This window comes from Musa acuminata, chromosome BXJ3-11 (assembly GCF_036884655.1).
Source record: "Musa acuminata AAA Group cultivar baxijiao chromosome BXJ3-11, Cavendish_Baxijiao_AAA, whole genome shotgun sequence".
Taxonomy (NCBI): domain Eukaryota; kingdom Viridiplantae; phylum Streptophyta; class Magnoliopsida; order Zingiberales; family Musaceae; genus Musa; species Musa acuminata.
Genome location: NC_088359.1, coordinates 5,979,100 through 5,991,798, shown reverse-complemented (window position 1 = coordinate 5,991,798; position 12,699 = coordinate 5,979,100). Strand labels below are relative to the sequence as shown.

The 12,699-nt window shown below is 51.4% G+C and overlaps 2 protein-coding genes across 2 annotated transcripts; both read right to left on the bottom strand.

Annotated features, from left to right (window-relative positions):
* Positions 1-6,372: 6,372 nt before the first annotated feature.
* Positions 6,373-7,417, bottom strand: LOC135652339 (uncharacterized). The gene is made up of 2 exons (XM_065173182.1): positions 7,083-7,417; positions 6,373-7,012 (listed from the first exon to the last, which is right to left on the bottom strand). Exons 1-2 carry the CDS (start codon positions 7,415-7,417, stop codon positions 6,373-6,375), a joined length of 975 nt encoding a protein of 324 aa, XP_065029254.1.
* Positions 7,418-9,864: 2,447 nt separating this feature from the next.
* Positions 9,865-11,298, bottom strand: LOC135652485 (uncharacterized). The gene has a single exon (XM_065173442.1). The coding sequence runs from the start codon at positions 11,091-11,093 to the stop codon at positions 10,059-10,061; it is 1,035 nt and encodes a 344-aa protein (XP_065029514.1). The 5' UTR covers positions 11,094-11,298; the 3' UTR covers positions 9,865-10,058.
* Positions 11,299-12,699: the final 1,401 nt, after the last annotated feature.

Sequence of the window (12,699 nt, the reverse complement as noted above, 5' to 3'; positions counted from 1 at the left end):
AGCCCGACAGAGACGTGGGGTGTCAGTTGATGTCACGTAGGTCTTATCATAATTATCATCCTCATCATACTCCCCCCCCCCCCCCCAACGGAAGCTATGCGTCAGTCGCTCATAAGGGGGGTCTGAGGCATGGCTTCGGTTTTAAAGAACTATCTCCGTCGGGCGAAGGTCGGTTCGCCGCCCAGGGCATGGGAATCGTGGAGCTTGGTAATTTGAGGAAGGTCGGATGAGCCGTAGCGGCGCGGGGTAGTGAGTGGCCGAGGAACCTCGGAGAATGACTCGTAGGTCAAATTGGGCTCGACCGTAGGGGTGGTAGCCCCCTCGGGCGGGCAGGCTGCGCAGGCGTGGTCTCGGGCGAACAGGCCGCGTAGGCGTGGTCTCGGGCGACATGAGGCCGAGGAGCACGACGCAGGCGGCTGCGACCGAGGAGCTTGACTCGGGTGAGCGGGCCGCGCAGGCGTGGTCTCGGGCGACATGAGACCGAGGAGCACAACGTAGGCGGCTGCGACCGAGGAGCTACTTCGATTGGGTCTGTTACGCTGTGTTGTGGGACGCGCGGGTAGCCAGGTAGCCTTCGGACTATTTGGAAGTCCAGGAGACGAACCTTTTCGTAATCGCTAGTTTTCGAGAAGACCGACGCCTCAAGCCCGTTGTTTGCCACGCGTAGCGCGCCCGTTGGTTACCCTGCCAAGTTGCATTTATGGCGGAATGACGTTGTGTCATCCCGATGCGACACGCCTGAGTGGAGGAAGGGTCACTTTTTTGGCGGGACTTTGTCTATAAGTATTGTGTGGCTTGCCCCTCGAAGGTCTCCTCACTCGTTTCTATTCTGCCGCTTCGGACTCTATCATTTCATTTGCGTCGATTGTTCTTCTTCTCTTGCTAAAGGTCGGTAAGGATGGTGTCTTCTTCCTCTTCCTCTTCGTTGGCTAAAGTCGATCAAACGACGGTTGCGTCGAATCCTAACTCATCGTCGGATGAAAAGGCGGCCCGGGCCCTTGAGGCCTTTATGTGGCCTCACGACCTCGACTCCACCGTGAGTGAGTCGTCCTCAGTCGCCTCTGGGATCTCTACGGCATCCTAGAGGAATTTGTCCTTCTTGCTCCCGATCCCGGCCAACGGGCGTATGATCCGATTCCCAAGGGCTTCGCCCTCACTCTCGATGCCTTTGAGGCCGGGCTACGCCTCCCCTTGCACCCCATCATAACCTCATGCATCTCATGGTGGCGTATCTCCCCATCTCAGATGGTGCCCAACTCTTGGCGCTATCTGGTGGCGTTCTTGGGAGAGTGCTACTATGCCAACATCACCCCGACCCGATCCCTCTTCCTTTCTTTCTTTCGACTTTCCAAGGGGTCGGGGGGCTCCTATCTGTCCGCCCGAGTAGGCTTCCGAGTGAGCGAGGCCTCTTCCAGTAATAAGGGATGGAAGGGGCGCTTCTTTTTTGTCAGCCGCTCGGAGGACTAGGGGTTCGGGCTTCGATGGGCGGCGCATGTGATAGACAACACCGCCCCGGGTTTGGACGATGAGGAGCGCTGAGAGCTCCGGAGGCTTAAAGAAATCCTCCCAGCCTCAAGAGCCATACGGAGTATGTCCGAGCAGTGGTTGGTCGAGGCGGGTATTAGCCCGATGCCTCGAGGTATGCCCTAAGGGGTAGTTTTAGGGTTTCTTTTAGGGATTATCTAGTTGGCTGACCAATGTTAGTGCTTTTACGCAGAGATGGTGGTTCTCCAAGCCCTGCGTGGGGGTAAGACCCCGTTGGCCCCATCCGCTCGTTCGTCGGCCGAGGCGAGGGCTGGCTCGAGAGAGGCCCCAGTGGATGTTGAGGCCGGTCGTCCTCGGAAGAAGGCGAAGACTTCCTCGGCAAAGGCCTCTAGGGAAGCTGCGGCTCAGGCGGGGGCCGTCGCCACACCGGCCGGGCGCACCGGGAAAAGCCTCAGGCGGGGTGAAGCTGGCTCAAGTAGAGAGGCGGCGGGGAAGGCCCCTCGAGAGCCCTCCATCCGCGAGCTTTGCCGCCTTCAAGCCGGGGAGGACGAGCCCTACCAGGCGCAGGCGATAGTTGACCTTCCTCAAGGCAAGCCCTCCGACCCGCTGACAGCCCGCTGGGAAGGCCTTTCCCGAGGCAGTCGGGTGTGGGCCAACAGGGATTCCGTGGCCGGGTTTGTCCGCGGAGGGCTCCATCCCGACATAGCTTGGGACCTGTACACTCTGCCCTCCGAGGTCCTTCTTGTCAGGTCTGCCAAGTCGCTGCTGTCGGTAAGTGTCATTCCGTTGGTTCGGATAGCTCTTGTCTTAACTCGTTTGTCTGCAGGGCACTCATTATGCCGCGGCGCTGATGGACCGCATTCGCGACGCGGGGCGGGTCATCGACATCCTGAGCGACCGCAATGCCGAGCAGCGCACCTCAGATTTAGATGCGGAGGCGAGGCGCCTCCTGTCCGAGCTCAAGGCGTTCGAGGAGCGGAATAAGGAGCTTCAAATGCATCTGAAGGCGCCTGTGGTCGAAGCTCGTTCGGCAAGGGGGGAGTCGGTCGAGCTGATCCGTCGGTTGGAGGAGTCGCGCGCTGAAGCGCGGGGGGCTGCCGAGGCCCTTGCCGTCGAGATCCGTCAGAGGCCGGAGAATGACAAGAAACTGATCGAGAACTACAAAGATTCCTCGGGCTTTCAGCTTGGCCTTGTTCGGACTGGGCAAGTTTCGTACGAATATGGGTATCGGATCGCCCTCGCCCGCTTCAAGGTGCACCACCCCGGCCTGGAGGTCGCGGAGGATCCTTTCGACTCCTTCCCTGAGGATATGGACGTCGACATGCCGGAGGAAGTCCCATTTGATGACAGCCTCGACGCTCCAGAGGAATAAATGTAGACTTTTCTGTACATATTTTTTCCTTTTTTTGTTGTTCGGGTGTTGACTACTAATGTAATGTGCTTCCTGAAAATAATATGGCTGTTTTTATCCTCATCGTACTCGTGTGTCTTGTGGTTTGCCTATTACTAATGCGATGTGTTATACTAGCTTTCGTTAACATAACTCTATCTTTTGTTAAGTCTCAGCTCATCGTATTACGGGAAAAACCTTTTGAGATTTTGCGAGTTCCAAGTCATTGGCAAAGCGTGACCCTACATCATCGCGAGTCAGTACGTACCGACCCTAACAACTTCGATCACCCGATAAGGGCCTTCCTAATTGGGAGCTAACTTCCCACGTGCTCGGGTCGGGTCGCTAACCTCGGCCCTGTGTAAGACCAAGTCACCCAGCTTAATTGGTCGAGGCCGCACCCTGCGGTTATAGATCCTAGCGATGGCCCTTTTATAGGAGAGGTCTTTCAGGTGTGTGTTAGCGCGTCGCTCCTTGAGTAGATCGAGATCGGCTCGCAGTCCTTGGGCCGATACCCGTTCGTCGTAGCTTGCCGTCCTCGGGTAGGGAAAACCATCTCGGGGGGCAAGACAGCCTCGGTCCCAAACGAGAGGCTGTAAGGGGATTCTCCGGTTGCGGTCTTGGGGGTGGTCCGCAGGGACCACAGGATACTGGGGAGCTCATCCACCCAAGCTGATTGGGCCGTTGACACTCTCCTCTTGAGTCCGCTTAGAATAGATCGGTTAGTGACTTCGGCCAACCCGTTCGTCTGGGATGGGCCACAGAGCTGAACCTCAACTGAATTCCGTAGTTCGCATAGAACTCCTGGAATCGAGCACTGGTGAACTAGGATCCGTTGTCCGTGATGATGGCTTCGGGTAAGCCAAACCGAGTCACGATGTTTTTCCAGACGAATTTCTCCACTTGCCCCTCCGTGATTGTTGCTAGTGGCTCGGCTTCTGCCCATTTGGTGAAGTAATCCACGCCCACGACGATGCATCGCTGTTGCCCCGAGGCCGGTGGGAAGGGGCCGAGGAGGTCCAATTCCCATTGCGCAAATGGCCACGCACAGTCGATGGGGGACAGGGGGACCGTCGGCAGCCGGGGCATTCTGGCGTGCCTCTGGCAGGGCCCACACCGTTGCACGTAGATTCTCGTGTCTCGGGACATGGTGGGCCAGTAGTATCCTTGACGAAGGATTTTGTAGGCCAAGGTCCGACCAGCAATATGCTCCCCGCAGATCCCCTCGTGGACCTCGGCCAGGATTGCCTACGCTTCATCAGGCTCGAGGCATCATAGCATGGGCTGTGAGAAGGATCGCTTGTAGAGCCGTCCATTCACCTCGGAATACCATGCTTGTGTTCGGCGAATGTGCCGCGCCATGGCCTCGTCGTTGGAAAGAATCCTATCGCGTTTGAAGAGCAACATCTCTTGTACCCACGTGGCGTGCGCCTCGGCAGGAGTTATAGCTGAAACCGAGATGGAGCGAGATGGGAGCTCTTCAACCTTGATGTGGTTTTCATGGTCTGGTCCTGAGGCCATCCTTGCCAACTCATCGGCTCGTTCATTTTGGCTCCTCGGCACCTTGGATATCATGAAGTGGGAGAAGTTGGAGTCCAAGCTTTTTACCTCCGCTAAGTACTTTGCCATGGCCGGTTCCTTGGCTTCGTATCCACCGCTGAGTTGCTCGACGACGAGCTACGAGTCAGTGAAGACGTGAATGAGATCCACCTGCATTTCAAGGGCCAGTTTGAGTCCTGCTAGGAGCGCCTCATACTCGGCTTCATTGTTGGTTGCCCGGAACCCGAAGCGGAAGGAGCGTTCGAACGAGCGTCCGTCGGGTGCCGAGAGTACCAACCCTGCACCCGCGCTACTGGAGGTAGCCGAGCCATCCACGTGCAGGTCCCATGCCTCCTATGTCTGCTCGGAGCTTCCATTCCCGTCTTCAACTAGTTCCGCGATGAAGTCGGCTACGGACTGGGCTTTGATAGCAGTCCTTGGTACATAATGTATGTCGAATTCTCCGAGTTCTACCAACCACTTGAGGAGCCGTCCTGCAACATCAAACTTAAACAGAACTTGCCGGAGCGGCTAATTAGTGATTACCTCAATCGGGTGAGCCTGGAAGTAGGGGCGTAGTTTCCGAGACGCGAGCACGAGCGCCAAAGCGAGCTTCTTGATTGGCAGATACCGCTCCTCGGGCCCGTTCAGGACATGGCTGATGTAATAGACCGGTAGTTGTTCCCCAGAAGCCTCTTTGGTTAGGACGGAGCTGACTGCGTGTTGGGAGGCGGATAAGTAAACGCTGAGCTTTTCCTCGAGAGTAACCGAGGCAAGACGGGGGAGGTTGGCCAAGTGCTGCTTAACTTGTCCAAAAGCCTCTTCACACTGCGCCATCCATCGGAAGTCCTTGGGGTTCTTCAACGCCCGGAAGAAGGGAAGGCAACGGTCTCCAGACCGAGATAGAAACCGGGATAAGGCACAAGCCGTCCGTTTAGTCGCTGCAAGTCCTTGACTGTTCGCGGGGCCTGCATGTTGATGACCGCTTGAACCTTTTCCAGATTTACATCGATTCCTCTTTCATGCACGATGAATCCAAGGAACCTTCCCGAATTGACGTCGAAAACGCACTTCACCGGGTTTAGTCACAGGCCATACCTCCGGAGTGTGGAGAATGTCTCGGCCAAGTCGGTCAGGTGGTCTGCCACCATGCGACTTTTCACGATCATGTCGTCGACATAGACTTCGACGTTTCACCCGATTTGTGCGTCGAACATTTTGTTCACGACCCTTTGATAGGTGGCGCCTGCGTTTTTGAGCCCAAACGACATGACTTTATAGAAATACACCCCTAGATCAGTGATGAAAGACGTGTGCTCTTGGTCCTCGGGCGCCATTCTGATCTGGTTGTAGCCGGAGAAGGCGTCCATGAACGATAGACGGGCGTGCCCGGCAGTTGCGTCGACCAGCTGATCGATCCTTGGGAGAGGATAGCAGTCTTTCGAGCATGCACGGTTGAGACTCGTATAGTCAACGCACATCCTCCAGCTCCCATTAGATTTCTTTACCAGCACTACATTAGACAGCCATCGCGGGTACTTGACTTCCTCGATGAAGCCAACCGCTAAGAGTTGCTCCACCTCTTTGCGGACGACGAGTTGCCTATCGGGGCCTTGACGTTGTGGCTTCTGTTTTACGGGTCGGGCATCGGGCGAGATATTCAGGTGATGCTGGGCGGTCTCTGAGTCGACGTCGGTCATGTCGGATGGCGTCCAGGCGAAGACATCAGCGTTCTCCTGCAAGAAACCGACGAGCTGCTCCCGTTCTTGCCCGGGGAGTTCCGACCCGACTTGGACCATTCGATCCGGGCGATCCTCCATCAACGGTACATTGCAAGTGGGCGCCGTTGGCTCCGGATGTGGTGTCGACCACTTCTTTTCTCTCGGGTCCTCTAGAGGTTGGTCGGTCTTCACCCTTTTGTGCAGCGAAACCGTCGTCAGGTAGCATCGTCTGGACTCTTAGGGGCTTCCCCAAACTTCCCCTGTCTCGGCGTGGGTAGGAAACTTCACCGTCTGATGATAGGTGGAGACTACAGCTCTGATTTTGTTGAGGGTGGGGCGGCCAAGGATAGCGTTGTAAGCAGTAGGAAGATCTACCACCAAGAAGGTGGACATCACTGTCTTTGTTCTGGGCGACTCTCCCAAGGTCAGGGGCAAGGTAAAAGTCCCCAATGGTGAGACCGAATCGCCGGTGAATCCCGTGAGCGCCGAGTAGATAGGCTTTAGGGATTCTTTGGTTAGCCCCAACTTCAGGAAGGCATCCAGATAGAGCACGTCGGTTGAGCTCCCGGTGTCGATCATGATTCTCCTTACCTGGGCGTTAGCGATTTGAGTCATTATCACAAGCGCGTCGTCATGCTCTGGTCGCTTGACGTCCTCGAGAGGGAATGCGACCTTGGGGTCGGGGCCACGTTGGGGAGCGTCAGTCCTAGCGGAATGGGCGTATGCCTTCCTCCTGGACGTGCTGGTTCCCCCAGCCACCGGTCCTCCAGTGATGACATCGATGCGGTGCTCCGCGGGGCCCTCCGGGTGAGGCGAAGGCTCCCTGTTCCGTCGGATGTATTGACTGAGGTGACCCCTTGCGGACAAGCTCCTCGATCTGCCATTTCAGTTCGCGGCAGTCTTCGGTGTCGTGCCCTCTTTGCTCGTGAAAGCAACAATGCTTGGACTGGTCGGCGAGCTCTCGTGGGTTTTTCATCGGGACGGGAGCCCTAAGCAACCCTCTCTCCTTTATCTGGAGAAATATCTCCGTTCGGGACGCGCCCAGGGGGGGAAGAGGGGGCCTCGGAGCGGGGGGGTCGGATCGGTCCAGCCTGCGCCTAGTCGCGACAGGCTGTTGCCCAGGAGCCAGCTCCGGTCTGACCCTCGCACGCTCTTCTTGCTTTCCGGCCATCCAAGCCTCAACCGCGACGAACTGGTTCGCTCGCTGAAGCATCTCAGGTAGCACGGTGGGGGGTCTCTCAACGAGGGACCAGAAGAATCGGGAAGGTCGCAGTCCCGCCATGAACGCCTGCATCAACAGAGAGGGGTGAGCATCGAATAATCCCCGGATCTGCGTTGCAAAACGGTTCACAAAGTGGGAGAGGGACTCGTCCTCCCTCTAGTGCAGTCCGAGAAGTAAGGCAACGAACGGTTTCAGCCGAGCGCTGGCCAGGAACTTGAGCTCGAAGTCTCTGGCGAGCTAGTCGAATGAGGCGACCGTCCCGGTCCTCAGGCCGCTGTACCACGCGTGGGCTGGTCCTCTCAGAGTTGTGGGGAACGCCCTACACATCAGAGCGTCAGAGGTTCTATACAGTGCCATTTGGGTGTGGAAGGCGGCGACATGGTCCGCTGGGTCGGTGGAGCCATCGTATGTGTCCAGAGAGGGGAGACGAAAGTTCTGTGGGACTGTCTGATCCCGTATTTCAGGGACGAATGGGGATCCCTGATGTACGTCCTCCCCGAGCTCTCCTCTTGACCTGCGGACCTCCTTCTGTACCTCGTCAAGCCATTGACTGACGAGGAGCAACTGGGCTCGCAGGGAGTCCGACGAGGTCGGAGGAAGGGCCTCGGGTTGAGCGTGGCCTTTCCGGTCCGCCGTCATTCGATCCCCGAGTGGGGACGACGGGACCCGAGGCAAAGCGGGAAGCTCCAGGGGCTGCGCCTGAGCCTGAACAGGCGGTTTCTGCTGTCGCACCGGTTCGACGGCCGGCGGGTGCAGTGTTCCAGCGATGAGTGGAATGATGGACTGTACCATACCGGTTAGAACTTGGACCTGATGGGTGAGGTCGAGAAAGGCCTCGAACGAGACGAGCGATGGTTCGGCGGAGGGGGCGTTGGGCGGCAACAAACCCTGGTCGTTGAAGATCCTCCAATAGCGCTATGAAGTTGTGGCAGGGTGTTCGTTGCGGAGACCCGCCCGCAGGGAGTGTTCCCCTGGAGCCCCGACCGGGTGCGCCCCTTCGACTGTGGGTTCGACCGAGTCGGTCTGGCGATCCCTCGACATCGGACCCTCCTTTTAGCGCCAAAATGTTGGTGTAAACAACTTTAAGCCGTGGCCTCGGGGCCGACGCGGTTCGGTTCGGGTCCGGATGACGGGGGATCTCTCAGGGGGGGTTCCTCGGGACTGCGGAGGTTGCCGACTCGGGTCGGTTTGGTCGTGGAAGTGAGTCGTCGTTTCCTTCTGGAGGGGGCTCCTAGCCAATGCGTTCGGAGAGGGTCGCATCGTCTTCGTCCCTGCACACAGGTCGGGTCGAGATGCTCGACCCGACCCCTCCGATGGTTAAGTCAGTGAATAGTCACAAGGGGTTTTTCATCTATGTTGGTGTCCTCCCTCCTTTTCTTTCTAGCGCCCAGAGCGCAAGGGTATTTATAGGGGAGTTTAGTGTCACCTGACGTGCTTGCTCGTCGGGGGCACGATCGTACCTTCTGATGACGTATGATATGGCTGTTGGCGTGACGTGAGGGATCGAGCCTGAGCGGTCGTTAATGGGCCTCGGTTGGCGTTGCGGCCCGTGTGGGCCAAGCATTGTCAGCCCGACAGAGACGTGGGGCGTCAGCTGATGTCACACAGGCCTTATCGTAATTATCATCCTCATCAAGCTTATTTTATATATTATTTGTATTGGAATATCGTGCATTCTTATAGAGTCATTGGATCTATTAAATGTCCTGTAGATTAATTTATTATGAACTAAATTATGCAATAATTATGGAATCTATTTTGTTCTGGTTATGGCCTTGTGTTCTTATGCAAAAACCATTCTGGTGTTGTACTATCCTTGACTTTGTGATGAGTTAGGACATTATACTAACTATGTTTTTCAATTAGTTTCAAAATGGATATTGTTATTATTATTGATTTGGACTCTATTAGACTTAACTTTATCATTTAGAAGATAAATATAAATTAGATGTATTAGTATCAATTAATTTTTTAGTATAAAACTTATTTTGCTTGTTACAATGTTTTAGTCACCATAACAAAAATATTATAAAACCTATTTAAAAACACCGCAAATGATTTAAATAGACTTTTAGTATGAACTAAACTAACTTTAAACCTAAAAATATAATATTATAATAATATATAAATAATGATAATATTTTAATAACATTTTTAGTATTTTTTAATATACTAATAAAACACTGTAAATGTGATTAAAAAATCACGATAATCGAGTTATATGAAAACATTATAACAGTTAAAAAATAAATTTAAAATAAAAAAAGCATTTTAGGTATTTTCAAATCAGAGATATTGTTTAAAAAAAGTAAAAGAGGAAATACCTAAAACATGAGTATTTTATAAAAAAAATATCATATATATATATATATATATATGATTATCAACTTTGGATGGATAAATATATAAATTATCAACTTTGTATGGATAAATATATGCAAGTTTGCATGATCTAATGAATTTCTAAGATTATTTAACATGAATAATCACATAAAAATAATCCATAATCTAACAAGAACAAGAACAAGTAGTATTTGAAGTGTCAAATGAAATATTGTGCCAAAATCCCCACCTCCAAAAAATATATGAAAGAATCAGAATCAGAATCAGAATCAGAATCAGAAAATACACACATTCGCAACTTCCATCTTCTTCCACATTTCTTGTGATGACGATCCACAAACCTTTAAAGCCCATGGAATCAATCTATGTACACAAGGGTAGCCCAATCGATATTCCTGTCTCGAGAGTTCTCAATTCCCTCCAGCATCCGGACGCCGCTGCTCTCAGCCCCATCCTCTTCGTTCTCCGGCGCCGCCTCAGTGGTGTTTCCACCATTGCTGTCATCCTTGTTGTTGTCGACTCCGTTATCCTCCTCCCTCTCGCGGCATCGAGTCTCCAGCAGCTGCAGCCTCCTCCTGAAGTCCCCCATCTCGCTCTCGATCAGGAAAAGCCTCTCCTTCAGCGTCAAGTTCTCCTCCTCGAGCTGCGCAATGTGCGCGTCCTGGTCTTCCACCCTGCTCTCGAGCAGGTCCGCCGCGGTTTTCATGCCTTGCTCCTCTTCCTCGGGGAACACCATCTCGAACCGGCTAACGTCCTGATCCAGCCGCCGCTCCACCTCCAGGTGCTCCTCGACGTCGGTCTCGCTCGACCCCTCCTCGTTCTCATCCCCGCTACCACTGCCGGCCCGGTTCGGTGACCGGAGCCGGATCAGGCCCTTCATCGAGCCGTAGCCGTCCACGCCCCACTCCTCCTTGACCATGTCCGCTAGGTCATCGCGCGTCGGCGAGAACTTGGGGGTCGAGAGGACCGCCGGCGTCACGGGGCACGGCGAGACCAGCGGCGCGATCCCGCCGGATTTCTTGGCGCGGATGATGAAGGAGGTCGTATTCCGGGGGGCAAAGGGTGCGGAGCGTGCGAACTTCTTCTTGGGGAAGAACCTGCGCGCCTTGGCGCGGTTCTGGTACTGCAACTCGTGGAGCGTCGAAGGTATATAACCGGAGACGCCACCGCCACCACTAGGTTCCCTTCTCCCTCCACCGGCCGCTTTCTTCCGCTTGTCGGCAACCTTCTTAACCTTCCAGTTCATCCGACCTGGCATGGCTCCACCCGGGGCGGCGAAGGGCGGTGGAAGAGGCAGAGTGGGGTTCATAAACCCCATCCGGTCCTCCGCCGGGGGCGGAAAAGGCGGCCAGATCCCAAAGCTGCGAGTCATCATCAGCGACGGATCATTCATCGATTCCCGGCCGGTGACGGATCAAAGAACCCTAAAATCCCCTACCCGCGAAGACAACGATCGATCTAACCCTACCTCCGGCCGAACGGTAAGAGATCTTGGACTAAAGAACCTAAGTGTGTACCACACTCAAGATGAAGTTCAAGATCGAAAGAAGAAGACAGGTTTCGTTTCTCTTAGTTCTTCCTCCGACGACGATTTGGTTGTCTTTGCAATAAGAAGGCTCGAGCGGGGGGAGGATTATATTTATAGAGACGAACGGATGAGATGGACGGTAGAGATTTCGTTCGTGTTGGTGGACGGTTGGCATAGCTTTCCGGTTTCTTGCGGTACACGACGCCGAGTCGCGAATTCAGACTCGGATTTGGAACTGCAATTTTTATCCGATTAAAAAACACTAAATTCGAACTTAAGATTTATCACTTATATAATAATATATTAATAAATTTAAATATTTCTATAAAATTATAATAATAATTATTTTTTATTTATATCTTGAAGAATATCGTTGTGGTCATGTCATTTATCATTGCGCAGTAATATTGAAATGAAAATGAATTTGAATTGATATTTCTATGGACTTTTAACTCAGTTAATTAATTGGTGACGTATTTTTGACTTTATTTTTGAAATATCTATGGTGAAGAGAAAAATAATCGATGGTACTTTAGATGTTCATAATTTTTTTATTAGTTCGTTTCATATATTAGTTTGCAATTTAAATGATTAAAATGACCTAACCTCTTTACTTATTGTTATATATATATATATATATATATATATATATATATATATATATATATAATTAAATAAAATGGATGCATTGAACCATCACTTTAGATGAACCAATCCAATTTATTTTTCATGTAATTGTTTGATTCATCCTTTATATTTGTTTCCATGAAAATATTCGATTTATCCTTTATGAATCATTTTTCACATTCAGTTACATTAGTATCTCTATCATTTGTCACCACTATTCAACTTGTATATCATTATTCATTTCATGCCTCTTATTGTTCTATTTATCATCTTTCATGCTCATTTGCCTCTTTTGTTGTCGGTGCATTATTCATCTCACTTTCTCCCCCATCGTCATTATTTTTATGTGTTCTTTTTTATTAAAAAATAAAAAATGATAATAATGATAATAAAAGGAATATAGAGAGAATAAGAACAACAATGACAAATCAAAGGGATAAATGAGTATGACAAAAGGTTGGAAATGAAGATAATGAAAGATAAAAGAATTGAGATGAGCATGACAAAAAATAATAAGAGACAACAAAGGAAGAAGCCATATATAGAATCAATTTATTCTGATAAATCGATTTAATCGTCTGGTCATCCTTAAAAAAAAAAGACAAAAATATACTTATCTTATCACTATATTTGGCAAATAATAACTTAAAAAAGATAGAATATACTTATCCTATAACTACAACTAAAGTAAAAAATCCACCTAATATAGTTTTTCTAGATAAATAACTCGATATAGATTCAAAATTATTATATTTATTTGTTCATACTATTTACTACCTTATAAATTTTTTATCAAAATGTTTTGTATTTTTAACTCACTTTACCCCTACAAAATTGATTTGTT